The 19,250-nt window shown below is 50.7% G+C and overlaps 1 protein-coding gene across 1 annotated transcript in view; it reads right to left on the bottom strand.

The window, feature by feature from the left end:
* The window catches only part of LOC125928653 (polypeptide N-acetylgalactosaminyltransferase 17-like), a 159,029-nt gene that overhangs the window by 17,215 nt on the left and 122,564 nt on the right, over positions 1 to 19,250 (bottom strand). Inside the window, exons 5-6 of the mRNA XM_049639378.1 lie at positions 8,364 to 8,538; positions 2,234 to 2,431 (exon numbers count right to left, since the gene is read on the bottom strand). Coding sequence (XP_049495335.1) covers positions 2,234 to 2,431; positions 8,364 to 8,538 — 373 coding nt within the window. The remainder of the gene's footprint in view (positions 1 to 2,233; positions 2,432 to 8,363; positions 8,539 to 19,250) is intronic.

Genomic DNA, 19,250 nt, shown 5'->3' on the forward strand with positions numbered 1-19,250 from the left:
TTAATTTTTTGAGGAACCGTCACGCTGTTTTCCATAGCAGCTACATGGTTTTGTATTTCCACGAGCAAAGCTCAGGGGTTCCAATTTCTCCGTATCCTTGCCAACACTTGTACTCTACTCTTTTGTTTACTTCTTTGATAGTCGCCATCCTAATGGATATGAGGTGGTATATCACCCATTAAACTGAAATTATCTCAAAGGTTATGCTTTGTTTCTCAGAAAACGCCTTAGTGATGAGCCTGCATAATTACCTGCAAGGATTCTAAGAGTGTGGCCCCGAAGCATTGCACAAGGACACTGAATGTCTAGGTTGGGATGGAAACTGAGTCACAAGGCATCTCTGGTGGAGGAAGTTACTGGCCCAAAACATCACCAGGCTGTTGCACAAATCTGCCACGGGCAGCTCCACTCTAATGCAATCAATTCTGTATGCTTCCATTTGGGCAGGAAAGTAAAGGAACATGAGGCTTCCTAGTTATTTAAAATGCCACAAGTAAGAACTTCACGACTACTTGGGAGAAGCTTCTCATCCTATTCCACAATTCCTTCTTGGTACTCCCCCCCCTTTTTTTTTAATTTTTTTTTAATGTTTATTTATTTATTTATTTATTTATTTTTAATTTTTTTTTCAACGTTTTTTATTTATTTTTGGGACAGAGAGAGACAGAGCATGAACGGGGGAGGGGCAGAGAGAGAGGGAGACACAGAATCGGAAACAGGCTCCAGGCTCCGAGCCATCAGCCCAGAGCCTGACGCGGGGCTCGAACTCACGGACCGCGAGATCGTGACCTGGCTGAAGTCGGACGCTTAACCGACTGCGCCACCCAGGCGCCCCTGTTTATTTATTTTTTGAGAGAGACAGAGACAGAGCAGGAGCAGGGGAGGGGCACAGAGAGGGGGAGACAGAATCCAAAAGAGGCTCCAGGCTCTGAGCTGTCAGCACAGAGCCCGACGCGGGGCTCGAACTCACAAACCGTGAGATCATGACCTGAGCCGAAGTCGGACGCCCAACCGAATGAGCCACCCAGGCGCCCCGGTACTCCCCTTTTATACCAACAAACACTGCCTTAAAACCAAGCCAAGGTAGGAAAGCCTCTTCCCCTTCCCCCTCTTCTAATGTAAGAAAGAACCGTGACAGTTTCAAGTGGGTTTGGCCTTTGGGCGGCACTCACAGAAAACACCGCACGACAACCGGGCATCATCTGGGTTAAAAATCAGAGCATCTGTGGTGGGCTGAACGATGCCCCCTCCCCCCCAAAAAATCCACACCCTAATCTCCGGCGCCTGTAAACGTTACCTTATATGGGAAAAAGGACGTCGCAGACGTGATTCACCTTGGGCGGGGGGATTAGCTCAGATTATCCGCGCGGACCATAAATGCCATCACAAGGGAGGCAAGAACGCCAAAGGGAGATGATGGGCACGTGACGAAGACAGTAGGGGAGGAAGAGGGATGTGATGGAGCCACAAACCGAGAAATGAGGGCCTCTAGAAGCTGGCACAAAATGGACTCTCCCCTACGGCTTCCAGAAGGACCTCCACCCTGCACACGTCTTGAGCCCAGCTCCGTAAAGCTCATTTTGGACTTCGGACCTTCAGAATGGAAGGGAATACATCTGCGGAGCTTCCTGCCACCACACGGATAGAGATTTGTCACAGCGGCCACGGGGCACGAACACGGCATCAAAGTCAACCCACGTCATTCAACATCCTTTAGAGGCGAGCCCCCAACGGCTGCGCCATGGGGTACTGGTCTCCCCATCTCCGGGGGCAGCAGGGTGGGACCCGGGCGAGGGTCACGCAGAGCAGCCCAAGGCCCTCCAGGTGCCCCAGGGTCACACAAAGAGTGTCCGTTTCTACGCATTCCTGCATCGTGCAAAAGGGGAGAGGGAAGGTTGCAGGTACGAGGAAGCCCCAGGAATGGATGCCTCTCGAACTGCACAGCTCATCAGACATGAAGAACGAAGGGAGAATAAAGGGAGGGGAACGTTCCTATCGTGCCAGTCTCTCAGTACTGCCGTCTGCTGAGCTGCCCTTGAAAACTTAAGCTCAAGAAGCAGTGTCTTTCCTCAGCAAGAAAACCACGATGGGAAGACACCCTGAAGTCCTAAAGCAGCTTCTGTAGGCCACCGGTCTGCCCCAGGCGGTCCCTCCTAGACGCCCTCCCCCTCGGGGCTCCTGTGTCCCCGGGATCTGGGGACGCGACGGCTCCCAGAGCTTGCCCTCCACAGACCTGATGGGGAGAGAGGGGTCTCCGGCGTCCCACCAGTCTTTCGGGGGGCTGATGTACATGCACCACAGCTCCCAGCTGTAGCCGTGGGCCGAGTTCTCGTAGCGCTGCACCTCGAAGGTGTCCTGTTTGATGTTGTCGATGGACGGGAGGATCACTCGCTTCCGGTTCTCCTGGATTCGGGACAGAACCGGCTCGGCCCTGCAACACAGAGAAGTAGAAGTTAAGTCTCTCTCCTGAGGCGCGCCCACCCCTCAAACGGGCACAGACTCCAGCGCCACGGAGAAGGAACGGGGAAGTGAGGGCCCCGGGGAGGCTGGGGCTCAGGTGGAAACTGAGGCACGGGAGTGACCTGCCCCGGGTGGGTCGTGCAGCTGTAAGCACGCAGGGCGGCTCGGGCCCTGGCCCAAGGGGGATCCTGGCCTGAGAGGCCCCGAGCAAGATTTCGGAATCTGGGGGGTACCCCCCGGAAAGCACCAGGCCTCTCTTTTGTGCTGACAGCATGAGCCAAGGCAAGGCCTTCTCGGCTACAAGTGAGTTTAGCGTTTCCATCTCCCCCTCGGGGCTCCGGGTGATGCTTCTTGTTTCTTCTGCAGGAGCCGAATTTTCTTCCCCAAAATGGGTCACTTCTGCCCTGGACGGCCTGGTTTTAATAAGCATTTCGCTAGCTTCTCGGTGTGCGTGACTATTTCAGTTGGTTTAATTGATTACTTAATTGATTTCTTAAAAGGGATCTAATTGAATTGGTTAGCGATGGCAGGCGAGAACTAATTAAAAGCAAAGGCAAGCAGAATCTTGCCTCCCAGCTAGCCTGTCCCCTCAGGGCTACAGCGGGAGACAGGCAGGGACCTGGTTCCAGGCCCAAGGTGCAGCCCCGCTAACTTAGGGGAAAGCAAATGGTCAGACTTCCCCACTCGTGTGCGTCTCCGAGGCAGACGTAGGAAAGGGCCGTTTCCCATGTTCCAGAAAGAAAAGATGGCCCTCGTAAGCCAGCGCATTAATCTCCCTGCTTCGAACAGAGCTAAGGCTTTGGAAAAGAGTCAAGTGAAAATCCCATTCCTCTGCATTATTTGGAAGAATAATGAGAACCCTCGCCCTGCCTCCCATCTCTTTTCATTTCTCAGCTATTGAATTACCTGTTGGCTCATCTCATCTTTCTATTTAAAACGAGCAATAAAATATACCCTGGGCCATTTACTGCCTCCGTTGCTTATGCGCGCACCATACAGGCTGAAGCCAACTGGGACTGATTTGCCACGGCTTTCAGATATGCTTCCGAGCTTCACCCCTCCAAGCATCTGCCGACGCCGTTCTCCTCCGGGAATGCCCTTGGCCGCTGGCAGGAAGGCTAGTTGCCGATGGAGTCTTACCAGATCGAGTGCCGCCTCTCCCGAGAAGCCTCCCCTGATTTCTCCTGGAGGGAAAGCTCTCTCCTTCCTCTCAGCTCTTGTCCCATCTCCTCCACCTCGTCAAAAGTCACTCTGTCCACACGTTGTCTTTGCTGATCTCGAACACACATTATTTCTCCTACTGAGCTAATGGTAGCTGATGTTTATGGAGCACTTACTACATGCTAGGTACCATTCTAAACATTCCACGCAGGCCAAGCCGACTGACGGAAATCTCACAACGGTCCTGGGAAGCAGAGAGTATGAGCAGCAGTTGACAAGTCAGGAAACTGAGGCCCAGAGAGGTTAAGTCGCTCGCCGCAGGCCACACGGCCAGCCGGTGGCAAAGCCGGGTTTCTAAGCTGGATGGGCTGGCTTCACGCCCTAACTTTAAGCTCCACTGTGTCCTATGCTGGGCCACGCTTCCCTCAGCTGGTCTGGTGGCCTGGATATGGAAAGAAGCACTCCGGTGAAGGTTACTGGGCACTAGGGTAGAAGACCTTGGTTCTTCTAACGCTTCTGGAACTGCACAGGGGGACCTCCCAGTCCGTGAGGGAAGGTGCACCTGTTCCCAGTTATTCGCACCCCTCACTGGAGACACCCCGCTTTTTACCACCGGGCCCGCAGAGGGGCGCACTCCCTCCCTCAACCCCGTGAACGGTCGGCTTGGACATGTGACCGACTCTGGCCAATGGGCGATGAGCCGAAGAGATGACGTCACATCCTGCAGAAACATTTAATAGCCGCGGCCAAGACTCTTCTCCCTGAGCCACAAGAACGGTACGTCCTAGACGGGGTCCCGCGTCCTGCCACGTCAGACTGCAGAGCTAGGACATGTGTTTCTCATTTCAATATTGATTTGTATGGGAGATTTTAAAATTGTCTGCGTTCTGCCATTTCTGCGGTTTCCAGCCAGAAGCGTATCTCCAGTGAAGCTCAGCAACTAACCATCGATGTGGAGCAGCCACCGATCCTGTGTCCGTGTGGCCTGTTTACCCCCCTGTCCCACCCCAGTGCCGAGTAGGGGGAGCAGTCACTCAAACCCTTGGGCGGCCCTAAATGCTCTGGCTGAAATGCCTACCACCTAGCCATGGTTTTAGATAATAATACAATTATTTCGTGTTCCCCAGACCTATAACTGAAATTCCTGGATTTAAAAAAAATTTTTTTTTAACGTTTATTTATTTTTGAGACAGAGAGAGACAGAGCATGAACGGGGAGGGGCAGAGAGAGAGGGAGACACAGAATCTGAAACAGGCTCCAGGCTCTGAGCTGTCAGCACGGAGCCCGACGCGGGGCTCGAACTCACGGACCGTGAGATCATGACCTGAGCCGAAGTCGGCCGCTCAACCGACTGAGCCACCCAGGCGCCCCTGAAATTCCTGGATTTTAAAAACAGGGAGCGAGCGATGAATCCCGGGAATCTGCCCCCAAAACCAAGAGCCCACAGTGTGCCCTGTAGGTTAGCTAACTTGACAATGCATTGCATCTTAAAAATAAATAGATAAATATTAGAAAAAAAAAAAAACAACCCAGGGGGAACTGTAGCATATCCAGGGTGCCACCTGAGCTGCCTCAAAGCCATCAACAAAAACAGCCTCACTTTAGCAACGATCAGATTGCTAATCTGCAGATTTTATTTTATCTTTTTAATGGAATTCATTGTCAAACTGGCTAACAGCGTGTGCAGTGCGCCCTTGGTTTTGGGGGTAGATTCCCCGTGGCCCGTCGGTTACACACGACACCCAGCGCTCGTTCCAACCAGCTGTTAATCTGCAGGTCTTATGTTTTTAAATTTCCGTTTTCCTTAGGTGGCTGTCTGAACGGTGTTTATTAGCCCAGTAACAAATGCAGACCACTCCCCTGAGCAATCCCTATTTTACCCCTTACGGTGAACAGCTTAAGTGCTCTAAGTTTCCACAAGTCCTGATTCAAACCTCTAATATTTTCACATAAAGCAGACTGGCATATAAAATAAAATACATGATTACTCATTTCCTACGTTGTCTCCTATAGTCATATTTCCATTTTATGTATATGAGGTGACAGGCTCTAAAAACTTAAATATCAGTGTTGCCCTCCAAGAAGGGAGAACAAAGTCCAATTTCTTCAACAAAAAGTACTTAGTCTTGGAAGGACTTGGCATAAATGGCCATGTGTGTAATCCATACAGAATTAAGCCATTTTAGAGTTACAAATTATAAGCCACTGAACCCAAATGTCCATTCTTTTCTGAACTACGTTTCAGCAAATATTCTAAAACTGATGCCAGTTTTAAAAGTTGCTATTACAGGGGCACGTGGGTGGCTCAGTCAGTTAAGCGTCTGACTTCGGCTCGGGTCATGATCTCACCGCTGGTGAGTTCGAGCCCCGCGTCGGGCTCTGTGCTGACAGCTCGGAGCCTGGAGCCTGCTTCAGATTCTGTGTCCCCCTCTCTCTCCACCCCACCCCTGCTTGTGCTCCGTCTCTCTCTGTCTTTCAAAAATGAATAAACATTAAAAAAAATTTTTTTTTCCTGAATAAATAAAAGTCGCTATTACCAATCCCGTTGACTTTAGCAAGGTACCTAAAGTCACAACAAAGACCTCCTTGGGTCTCAGAATGCAGAGGACGTGTGGAAGCTGAGTGTGAAGGACCACGGCCTCTCTCTCACAGAGACCAGTTAGGCTACAGACTACCTGAGGGCAGATACCAAATCTTGTCAGATTCTGAACCCCAGCCGAGTGACCAACTGTCCCAGTTTGCCCGGACTGTTCTGGTTTTACCACTAGAAGTCCTGCGTTTTGGGAAATCCCTCAGCACTAGGCCAGTCCGAACAGCTGGTGACCCCAACCCCAGCCTGGGACAGTGTTTGGGACAGTGGTAGGCATCCAGGAAACATCCGTCAAAAGGAGGATTCCGGCAGCCCGCTATTCGTTTAGGGGCATGGTGATGAAAATGGAAGGTGGGCGAGCGGAGGTCAAAGCCAAGGGAGAAGGGCAGATGGGCGAAATGGAAGGGAAGAGCAGCCAGAGCTGGAGGTTGACCGGGTGGGTAACGTGACGGGGAGGGAAGGAGCCAATGAAAGGGACGCGGGAAGAGTCGCCAGTTTTGACAGAAAAGAAACGGGGAGGCAAGGATGTGGCAAATAAAGGCAAGAAGTTCCACATGGAACATTCGAGGGCCTCTGTTCAGAAGGCTTCCAGCTCAACGCTTCTCAAACCTGAGCGAGCCTCAGAGGTCCCTGGAGCGCTGGTTAAAACAGAGTGCTGGACCCACACAGAGCTTCTGATTTCACAGGTCTGAGGGGAGCCCCCAACTCTGCCTCTCCAGCAAGTTCCCGATGGCACTGCTGGTCCGGGGAACCACATTCTGACAACCATCACTCTAAGAGATAAACAACCCTGAAGCTTAGAGGAGATCAGGGCTGCAAACCTACAGCTGTGTGTCACCAGGGTCTAATGGTGGCAGAAAAATCAGGCAGGACACTGGTGTCTGAGACGGCAACGGACAGCCACGTGCACTTGAACAGGCCAGTGTTACCTGTGACCCCAGGGTCCAGATCGTCACGTGCCCAAGTGAATAGCCATTCTCCTTTGGTCCGGCCCTTAAGGGATTCTGAGATGTGTTGCAAATGAAGAAGAACAGATTTTGTAATGTTTAATGGGTAACGGGGCACTGGCTCTTCCGATCTGGTACCACGAACCGGTATTCAAGTTCAAGATCAAGATCAAGTTCAAGATCATATTCAAGATGGTGCCACTGAGTTAACACAGGTTACAAGCAGGGTTTGTGAAATTAAAGACTCTGCTTCTTAGGAAGTAAGCAAACTGAACCCGGGTTATTTCACCTCTGACTCGGTTTCCCATTGGGCAGTCAGCCACAGTCACATGACCCTGCTTTTCAGCCGTAAGCATGCCCACTGAAGGTTTGGGCGTTCTGATGCTTCACGATTCTTGCAGTCCTAAGTCTTCTCCTCTCTGGGTGGCCCCCAGTTTCTCCCAGATTGTTTTTTTCACCTGGGAAACCATCGGGGCCACATTTGCAGAGATCCACCCTTCCCTTCCTCCGAATGATGTTAAAGATAATCCCTTATGTTCCAGGAGGCTTTACCCGAGTAGGTGGAATTATAAATGGATCTCTTCCCTCCAAATAGCACTCAACCATCCTCCTCAGAAAAGGGAACAAACAAAGTGGGAGAAGAGAAGAGACATGGCTGTCTCGTCCCCTTGGCAAGGATCATCTCGAGTTCTGTCCAATCAGTGTGTCATTTTCACCGGGTATTTTTTTTAAAAATTTTTTTAACGTTTATTTATTTTTTTGAGGCAGAGAGAGACAGAGCATGAACGGGGGAGGGTCAGAAAGAGGGAGACACAGAATCCGAAACAGGCTCCAGGCTCTGAGCTGTCAGCACAGAGCCCGACGCGGGGCTCAAACTCAAGGACCGCGAGATCATGACCTGAGCCGAAGTCGGCCGCCCAACCGACTGAGCCACCCAGGCGCCCCTTCACCGGGTATTTTGCTGACGATGGTGGTGGTGGTTGGTGGAGGCCACAACAACGGAGAAGTGGGTAGACAGCAAACTTCTCCCGGCTTCCCAGTTTTATCCCACAGTATGGCTCTCACCTTCTTTGTCAACCAACCCTTCTCCACTGTTCTACTAGCCCCAGAAGGAACAGGCAACTTTTCCACCTCCCAGATCCTAGCTCCTCCCGACCACCCTACTGCAGGTGCCGGGTGCCCCCAGGGTCCAGCTTGTGACCTACCAGCCAGCTGTGAATTCCACGTGGGCATCGAAGAAGCCAGTGACCTGGCCAGTGGCCGCCTTCCAGCCCTCGATGCGTGCTCGGATCAGGCCCTCTCTTTTTTGGTTGCGTACCACCTTCACCAGCCCAGGGTAGCGCTTCTGGACGTACTCTTCCAGCGGGGCCTTCAGCTCCTCTACAAATGACAAAATGCAAGAAGTTCCATAACCGTGTCACTTCAAGCGTGTGTCCAACCCGCTGTGATGCCAACAAGATCTCCAGGAAGGCTGGAGACGCGGAAGAGTTGGCACGCTGGTGATCTTAGCAGAAAAGACAACTCAGGCAGCCTGAGAGTCAGAAGACATTGCCGACACCCTGACCCGGGACGGCAACGTCCTCCCGGCATCCAAGGTAGACAGCTGGACAGAATCCGCGCCTGGCTGTTACATCCTGACTGCCGCAGGCCACCAGATGTCTCTCGAGGCTTGTTTTCTCGGTGGTCTTTCCTCCTTTCGAGGCCAGCGTTCCTGCCCTCCTACTGTCCCCTGGGTCCTGTTTATCAACTTCTGTATGGGTTTTCCCGTTTGCACACACACACTGGCTCTTATAGGACATGGCCTGGGTGGTCCAAACCCACAGTCACGCATCAGACGCAAAGTTAACAAGGTTGTTACTTTGGTCTTAGGATAACAAAGTAATCTTTTCCTGGTAGTGCCATGGCAGCAGGAGTAATGCTACCAGAAACTGAACGCTTTCCCTTCTGCAACAAGCAGGTGGTGGAGAGTGCTTTCTTTATATGATCTAAATTAATCTTTACCCCAACTTAGGAGGTAGCTAGATTAATTCCATTAATTCCACCTTGCCAATGAAGAAACACAATTAGGGTGGCTAACTTGTCCCAAGGTCACACACCTAGAAACGGGAGGAGCTGGGACACAGCCAAAGGTGCCTGACATCGCAGACAGGGCGGTTGACGCCTCTCTGTGCAGAGAGTCACCAGGTGGGGGACAGGGAGGGGCTGCCTGGCAGGGGATTCAGAGACATGCACACTGCAAGGACCCCCCTCTTGGAGAGACTCATGCTGGAGGTCGCTAGCAGTCCAGATGATTCTGATGCAAACAGTCCGCAAACAATACCTTAAGAGATACAGTTACCCCTGACTTCACTCCGGAGAAACCCCAAAAGGTTGTGTTGATAGACGTCATACAGACGTCTCTCTTCCTAATTACACACGGCACCTTGGGGGGCTTAGAGCCATACTTTTGAGCACAGGTGGAGGCTGAGCTCTCTAGGTCACGGCTGTTGTTCCCTGGGAAGGATGCAGTCATGTGACCCAGGAGGAAATAGAGAGCATGGGGTGTGCAGACGGATGGGAACCAGAGAGTCCCCAAGGCACAGAGACACGGAATGGGTCCTGTCAGCCAAATGCACGGATGGTGGAGACACAGGAACGATACGGGCTGAACTGTGTACCCCCCAAATTCATCTGGCAAAGCCCTAACCCCCACTTCCTCGGAATATCATCATACTTGCAGATAGGGACTTTAAAGAGGTGATTAATTTTAAGTGAGGTTGGGGGCACCTGGGTGGCTCAGTCAGTTAAGCGTCCGACTCTCGATTTCAGCTCAGGTCATGATCTCATGGTTCGTGAGATCGAACCCTTTAAGCTCTGTGCTAACAGGGCAGATCTCCATCCCTCCCCTGCTCATACTCTCTAAAACTACATAAACACTAAAAAAAAAAAAAAAAAAAAAAAAAAGGAATTTAATGAGGTTGTTAATATGGCCCTAATTCAATCTGACCGGTGTTCCTGTAAGAAGAGATTTGGAGCCACCAGGGGCCATGCACGCAGAGGACACAGAGGGAAGGTGGCCATCTGAAAGCCAAGGGGAGAGGCCTCAGGAGACACCAGCCCTGCCCACACCTTGATCTTGGACTTGCCGCCTCCAGAAATGTGAGAAAGTAAATTTCTGTTGCTTAAGCTCCCCAGTCTGTGGTCCCTTGTCATGGCAGCCCAAGAAAACTGATACAGGGGAGTATTAGTTTGGAAAGGAGGAAAATTGGAACCTGAGTGGGGAAGGGGCAGAAACCTCTAAGGAGACATAACGTGCACTTGGGTATTTACACTGGAGTCAGACCGTCGGGGGTTCAGAGCCTAGCGCTGCCATTTATCACCTGAGTGTCCCTGGGTGAGTCACCCGATCCGTGCATGCCTCAATTTCCTCATCTGCACAAGGCGATGATAATCAGAGTAAGGACCTCATAGGGTGGTGATGAGGAGTGAACCAGTCAATGTAGACAGAACGCCGGGGCACCCGGTGGCCGCACTGCTTGAGCGTCTGACTCTTGATTTCGGCTCAGGTCATGATCCTGCGGTTGTTAGATCGGGCTCTGTGTCGGGATCTGCACTGACACCATGGAGCCTGCTTGAGACCCTCTCTCCCTCTCCCTCTCCCTCTGCCCCTCCCCTGCCCATGAGTGTGCACTCTCGTCTCTCTTTCTTTGAAACAAAAAAAGAGAGAGAGAGACTGAATGCCTAGAATGATCACTGGCATAGCGTAATTATCTGCTCAACCCTGAGTAGGTAGCCGGCGTTAGTAAGAATGTTCCCTCTTTCCATCCACGTGGTGGAGGGCACATGGAGAGGTTTCAGAGCCACCCAGGGGGCCTGAGGAGCAGAAAGAGGAGAGAGAGAGAATCCCACGCGGGCTCCGTATTGTCAGTGCAGAGCCTGGAGCAGGGCTTGATCTCGGGGGCCCTGAGATCACGAGCCGAGCCGAAATCAAGAACCGTATGCTTGATCAACGGGGCCACCCGGGCGCGCCATGAGAATCTTTGATTCTAACAAGACCGGGGGGTGCCCATGCTGTGCTATGGGGAACCACTTTGAGAACCGCTCAGCTCAAAATGCACAGGGCTTCCTTGGTGCATGCTTGGCACATCACACACCCTCAAGAAGTTATTTATTGTTGGGGCACCTGGGCGGCACAGTCGGTTAAGCGTCTGACTCTTGGTCCGGGCTCAGGTCACGATCTCCTCGTTCACGGGCTCAAGCCCCACGTCAGGCTCTGTGTTCACAGCGCAGAGCCTGCTTGGGACTCCTCTCACTCTCTCCCTGCCCCTCCTCCACCCGCGCTCTCTCCCCCCTCTCTCTGTCTCTCAATAGATAAATAAACTTAAAAAACAAGTTACTTAGCGTTGACGTCTTCACCAACTGGTCTCACCAGTATTGCTAATATCCGTGCCGTCACCCCAGGGTTGGGGAGGGAGCTGGTGGAGAAGCCGGGCTGTGGGGACCCTCTGCCTCTTCACTCACGGTAAGTGAGAGAAGATGACCAAATACATGGGACTGGGGTGCCCAAAGAGTCCTCGGCTTCTAGAAACCATCTATTGACTGAATGTTGGCTGGATCATCCTGTCTGTTAATTACACTTCTCGGAACAAGAATTCTAGCAAGAAAGTTGGGTGGGCCATGCCTTCTTGGTTTTTCAGTCCTCCTCTCGAGTACCAGGTGGGTGGGCAGGGGATGGAGGGACGTGCCACGGAGGGTGCTGGATCCCGCGTGGGCACCGCGCCTACAGAAAGGTATAATGGGAGACCGGCCCGTTCGCTTGGATTGGCCCACGGTGGGAGGAATTCTGGGAATCTCCGTAAGTGCAGGGAGGACGCTCTGAGCGCTGCGTGTTAAGCACCCGCCAGGAGACCCGCAGGCACGGTTACCCTTTGGCTGCCTGGGACCTCACTGTGGCTCTGCCTGGGAACTGGGTGTCAGCTCCCATACGTGCCAGTCACTGTGTCCAAATGCCGAGGGGTTTCCTCATTTGCTCAGTGGTTGCGACTACGACTCCAGGGTGGAGAGAGTGACGGGACAGTGTCACTCACGACCACTGGCTTCTACACCTCAAGGCTCCTGAGATACGGGCATTAAAAGGCTTTGAAAAGTATAGAGGGATAATGCCTTGGTACCGGCCCTGGGGCTGTTAAATGAGATGCTACATGAACACATTAATCCTTAGTAGTAAGCATTCAATAAAAGTCACTTCTAACAATAATCGGTCTATTAATATTACCGATAGAGGTCAATTTTATAACTTCCCATGACTGACAGCTAGTCAATGTCATTTTGAAGTCTGAGGGTCGTCTACGTAGGGGTAGACACCACCCTCACTTACAAGGTTTGGGGACACGTTGTTCTAAACGCAACAGAAGTGTCGGTCTATGGGCTTTTGGGGGATCACAGCAGGATCCGGGAACAAGTGGCACTGGTCAGGCTTCTTTTCCCAGTCCCCGTATGTGGCTCTGTACTTCAGAAGGTAGTGGCTCGTGCCCTCGCTTGCCTTTAAAAATCGCTTCAGACACAATCTGCTTCCCCCAGGCGCTTACAGTCTAGTTAAGCACCTGCGAGATGTTCCAAAACTGACGGCATTCAGTGTGACAAGAAAAATGGAGTTGATGGCCCAAGACAAATGGCCACAGAAGGAAGTGCTACGAAGAGGGAGACGGTATTTTGGTTGGGGGTGCCCATGAAGACGGTAGTGTTCGAGTTAAGCGGAAGGTTTGGACATGTGTTCTAACTACCCCAGGATACGTAAACACGCAGTGAAATACGGTAGCGTAGAAGCGGTCTTCTTAGGTACCGCGGAATCACTAGTGTCTGGGGGACGGGGAAGATGTCACTAATTAAAAAAGAGATAAAGAAGAAAAGTAGAACAGCCCGGGGACAGGCTGAGGTGCCGGCAGACACTCGGGTAGACCGTTGAACCAAACAAGTGACCCGGAGGTGACAAGAAAGGCACAGGGTGTAGGGGATGCAATGGTGAGATATGATGCCACAGGAGAGACTGCAGATGCCAGGAGATGGAGCGAGGACTTGGAACAGTACGCTGGGACACATGCCCGTTAAGGAGGCAGGAAGGAGAGCTAAGGAGCAAGGCTGGCTCGAACAGCGTCACGGGGGCGGAATCCCGTCGAGGGTGGAGTTTCCAAAGAGGAAGACACGTGTACCCATTCCACAAATACATTCAGGGTACCTGCATGGCTGAGGATGACACAGTTCTTATCCTCAAAGAGTAACCCAACATCCAATGTCACGGAAGTCAAATGCACTCGAGGAAATGAGAGCTGAGAATGGCCCAGAGATCTAGACAAACAGTAGGCTCCTGACGGGACCAGAGAGGAAAAGGAATTCCCTTCTGGAAACAGCTGTGCCCTGCAGGGATAGGTTCGCATCAAGAGAAGTGGATGAGTAGGAGAGCTCAGGAGAGTTCCAGAAAGACTAATCCCGGAGGAACACAGTTTTAACAGTCTGAGGCATTGGGGTGTTGAGATTCGGAAATCGCCTTAAAGCGAGAGAGCCCACAAGTTAACCCAAGTAAAATCGAGGCCCCAGGCTCACCGGGGAAGGTGACAATGCTAAGGTGACCCCAACCTGACAGTGCTAAAAAATGTCATCTCCACCACCTAAGATCCTTTATCATCCTTGACAGACGAAACCACGTTTGGATATTATACTAACAGGAAGAAAAACATTTTACACGTTATTTTTCTCACCAGCAAACGCGGAGAAAAGAAACCAAACCTCATGTCTGCGAAAATAAATGTTTGCCTTCCAGTGTTATAAAATCCACTACTAAATTGGTCCAGAGTCATTTGGGAATCTTTGTGTTTCTTAAGGTTTCAGTAAATAGCATTTGGGGAGGTCAAGAGGGAAGAAGCAGACACCGCCTGTGATCAGAAGGGACCAGAAGAGAGATAAATCTTGTTCTTACCAGTAAAAGCAGCACCTGTCATCCAGGCTTAAGGAGTACATATTGGCAACAAGAAAGTTATAAAGACTGAGAACTACAGCGGAAACATTATTACAGAGTTATATCTAGATCCCACACTTTCAGGGATATTAGAAAATAAACCATCTGTCCTGTGTCTAAGCCCTGCTCGGAAGCAAGTGTTGATCTTGCGGACCATCTCTCCCTGTTCCCGAACACCTCGGTGCCACAGAGATGTAAACTTGGAGGTGGCCATGTGGCCCAGGGCTGGGCCACGTCTGTGCCTCTCAACCCTCACTCGGTTATTATGTCTTGGCGATGAGACTTACCGAATGTTCTAATTCTCAAGAAAATGGCGACAGGAGAATGAGTCTAAGCTTAGATGAGCGTCTCTCAAATGTTGACCTGCATCAGAATCACCAGTAGGTCTGGGGCGTGGTGCAAGAACTCGCATTTCTAACAAGTTCCCAAGGGCTATTACTGCCACCCTCCTGATGAATACACTTTGGGCGGCTCTGGCTTAGAGGCGACCACCTCTGCAACGCTGTCTGCATGAATCCGTCCCTGTGTGTGCAACAGGACTCATCCGAACTGAGCAGAAGTCCCAGAATCCCAGGGGTGCCACTGCCCATCTCTGCCTTTCTCCCTACCCGAACTTTCTTCTCTTGCCTCGTCTGAAAGACTGAGCTCCTTGAAGGTGACCTCAGTCTACACGGCAAGGGTCTGTCTTTCCAAAACTGGATCCCCACTGCCAGTCACCCCTGCGCGGAGCGACCTCACAATTACGTCAATCCCTTGATGAGGACCTCATGTGTTCCCGGACTCTGGCCTCATTCCCATGACTCCTCTCACTATCGCTACGAGTGCCACAATTCTACCAATATTACATCTGCCACCGTCAGTGCCACTGTCACCACCACAGCCACTTATAACCAATGCATCTCCCTGCCAGCAGCTGCTGAGCTTTGGGCATGCCGCTAGCTGGCAATGCATGGGTTGCGACAGCTGTGATGAGAAAACAGCACATATGGCATGTTCCGATTAAGAGCAAAAAAACCCAAAAAGCGCCTGCCTCAAAGCCAGCATTCCTTAGAATGGGGTCCCTACCAGGGAATCACTTGGGAACTTGTGCAAATGCGGGTCCCCAGGCACACCCGAAGAGTTTCTCATTTAGTTGGCATTAGTAGGGTTGACCAGCACCCCAGACGATTCTCACACGAACCCAAAACTTCTTGAAAGCACTGATGGATTCTTTTTCATTGTTTTTATGACAGTAACATGCACATGAGATCGACCATTTTGCTTATTTTTGAAGTGTTCGATTCAGTAGCATTCTGCGCATTCACGGTGTGGTGCAACCATCACCACTATCAGGTTCTAGAACTTTCCATGACCCCAAACGTAAACCCTGCACCCACTGAGCTGTCCCTCTCCACTTTCTATCCCCACTTCAGCTTCTGGCACCCACTAATCTGCTTTCCATCTCTAGGAATCTACCTCTTCTGGATATTTCATAAAAATGGAATCACACAGCATGTGGCCTTTCGGTGTGCAAGCAGGAGTCAACTTGGAAATTGGGGAAAGAGAGGTGTTTTCACTGTGAATGTTAACACCTGGCCTCACCGAAGATCTGCTTCTGTATTTTGCTGCCAGTTTGCTTTTCCAACCCTCATTTGGGTCATCTGGCTGGAAGCTTGTTCCCAAAGCAACTCCAGGCTCGGTGAATGGGGTTCTGGCCTCTCTGAGGAGAGGGCCCAGCCCTTGGACCGGTGTCATACCCCTAGAATCCCCTGGCACCAGCCTCCTCTCCATCCCTGATGAAAACTTTCAGCTCACTGCGCTTGGGGGCATTAAGATCACTCAGGGAGAAAACACGGTCTTCAACACAGGGTTTTAGCAGCCATTAGTCACGATGCCCTACATTTCTGCAGTGTCTTTTTTTTTTTTATGAGATTTTAAAAAATCTTGATTTATTTTTGAGAGGGGGAAGGGGCAGAGAAAGAGGGGGACAGAGGATCTGAAGCAGACTCTGCGGACGGCAGCAGGCTGGACGCAGGGCTCCAAGCCCTGAGCCGTGAGATCGTGACCTGAGCCGAAGTCGGATGCTTAACCGACTGAGCCACCCAGGTGCCCCCAAATAAGGCATTTTTTTAAAAAATTACCTTTAAAGTTAAAAAAGGGAAGGTGGAAAAACCTGGTCGCTTGTCCTGGCCGTGAACTATATATAAGGGCTTCACGTTGGTCAAATGGAGATATTAAGTTCCAGAAACAAATCTGGGTTTTGGAGGACCTAAAGTTTGCAAAATTTGGAAGATCGTCTTTCAGGAAAAGAAAATCTCTCTTTCATACGTTTTCCAAAAACACATGGGCTTTGGGGTGAACACATTGTCAGGGGGACCGAGCCAGGGAGAGGTCCCCAAACATCAGTTTCGTTAGCTTCAGAGTTGAGCACACCCTGGCCAGGCCGACTTCACGGATGCAGAGTTCCTTTTCACTAATAATCACGACTTTTCAAACATTTCAAAAACTATGCTCGTCCGTATCTATAATGAAACATCTAGATGCCGAAACTGCTAAGCAAGCTGACTGAGAGAGTCAGCTAATCACTAAATGCTCCCGGGCACTATTCAGATGTGTTCCCCTTGGGTTTTAACATTTATTTGTTTTCAGTTTTTGCTTTAACATTTAACACTTCTTGGCACGAACGAAGTTGCACGTACTGCTGTAGCCACTTCGGCTGGATCAACTCTTTTTACCCGCATGATGACTCTGTTATTATCCCCATTTTATGAGTGGGGAAAAGGAGGCACAGAGAGGGTACAGTCCCTACCGAAAGTCACACAGTGACTGTAAGTGTAAGTGACATGGCTGTGCTCTCTGTCATCCTGCCTCCGATTCCTGTGGATGCGAGGCTGTGAAACCCGACGCTGTTCATCTGCTCACATAGAACTGCACCTCATGCAAGGCCGTCGAGGCTCCAGGTCTGTCCTGGAACTAGCCCTCTCTGTAACTCTGAAGCATCCATTCACTCCCTCTGGACTTGGTACATGCATTTGCCTTTCTTTTTTTTAATTTTTTTTTATTTTTTTTTAATGTTTTTTTTTTTTTTTAATTTATTTTTGAGAGAGAGAGAGAGAGACAGAGCATGAGCAGGGGAGGGTCAGAGAGAGAGGGAGATACAGAATCTGAAGCGGGCTCCAGGCTCTGAGCTGTCAGCGCAGAACCCAACGCGGGGCTCGAACTCACAAACCACGAGATCGTGACCTGAGCCGAAGTCGGACGCTCAACCGACTGAGCCACTCAGGCGCCCCATGCATTTGCCTTTCTAGGCACCTGTCCATGGATGCCGGTCGGCCCTCTCCAGAGAACAAGCCCATGCCTGATGGACAGTCTCAAAAGGGCTGGGAGGCATCTAGAAGAACCTGCTGAACCTTGAGCTCCTCCAGACAGTCCCACCAGACCCTGAAGGGACAGCAGTGACTCACGGCCCCTTCTCCACTGTCTCTGAAATCCTGGCCTTTACGAACAGCCATGGAGAGAAAGCGAGCATGTGAAAATGCATGCTGAAATACCACAGAAGGCAGCTATGATGTATATTTTACTCTCTGAGCAGCTCTCAGCTTTGTGACTTCAATAATGCATTTTCTGACTATGGGACGGAAGAATAAAAAAAAAAAAAAAAAGAGGCGGGAGCAGAAAACTTCAGCAAGAATGGAGGAGATTAAAAAGAGATGTTTTTGCTGTGTGTGAAAGCGTTTTAAAGGCTATTCCATAGCGAGATCAAAGCAAGGACCAAAGAAAGCAAAAGACGAAAAGAAGCAAGAAAAGGGATGTGAGGCACAAAATACCAAAGTGTTAAACTAAATATATCACACAGAGTTGTGCATTCATGAGAGGCGCTTTGAAAAGGAAAGCCATCCCTGATTTCAATTCCTTTGTTAAGAAATTCCTCTCCACTGCTTCTTCCATTTAAATTTCACCTTAAAAAAAAAAAAAAAAAGACAAGTAGCCCAAATGGGAAACATCATAATGCCCATAGATGGTGCCTCCAAGTTGCTGCCCCAAATTAAAAGAGCATTCTCCTACCTTGCCCCATCAAAAGGCAGTCGAAAAGGCAGGGTATTTGCAGCTGATTCTAATAATAACGTGTGAATTTAAGCGATAAAATTTGTCTACAGGCTGGAGTGTGTTTTTCTTTCATTATGTTTCTTATTTACTGTGATATTGATTCTGAATGCTCTGAAGCTGGCAAAAATTTTTCCTTGAAATAGCAAAAGTCACCGTCATTAAGGGCAGGGGTGGGGCGGAGGGGGGATCGGAGAGCAAAACAGAACACAAGAAACACGAAGCCTTGGAGACAACAGGGTCACATCTTGGCGCTTGGTCACTTGGAGTTTTCTTGAAATGCTATTGGCAAGCCCAGGAATGCAATAACTTAGAGCAAGGCATCTGGTCAGCCCCCTCTTCCCTAGCATTTGGGGACTCTGCATTCAGAGCCCTGAATGCTCCAAGGTCAACGGCAGCACGGATCCTACGCACAAGGAAGACGCTCGTGCGTGCTCACAAAACAACGGCGCGTGTTGAAGCGTCACGTAGCACGACAGTGTTTCTGTAAATAGCTTTTGTTAGGGTCCCGAAGGCCTGCAGAACCTCGTGTGTCTCTGCTAACCCAGGTGACCACCCAGATGTAGGCTACAGGCACTGACCGGGCAGAACAGATATGAGCTGGACTACTGCACAGGAGCATGCTGGCGACACAGGGCAGGGATGTTTTGATGTGGAAAAAGAATGAAAATGGCAAGGTCTCGAGAAGAGGGAGTGCTGTGGGGCCAGACGTATTTGTGTTGCATTTACACCGAGCCAGGGGCACCTGGGGAGGCAGGGCCACGCCCGGTCAGAAGCACTCATCTTGAGCTGCCCAATGACACCCACTCTGCATTTGTACCAGCCCTTCCGGCGTTCCTGGACATCCCTCGGGGGTGATCTACTGGCAGCTGGTTGTCCTCTCTCGCGCGTGAGAAAAGCAGGAAATTGGTGGCCTGTCAGGACCTACCCTCATGACTCTGAAGGCAGCCATCTTGCCATAAGGACATAAGGGTGAGAGTAAGTAAAGGGTTTGCTCTAGGCTGTCTGCTGGTCTTGG

Source organism: Panthera uncia, chromosome E3 (assembly GCF_023721935.1).
Source record: "Panthera uncia isolate 11264 chromosome E3, Puncia_PCG_1.0, whole genome shotgun sequence".
Lineage (NCBI taxonomy): Eukaryota > Metazoa > Chordata > Mammalia > Carnivora > Felidae > Panthera > Panthera uncia.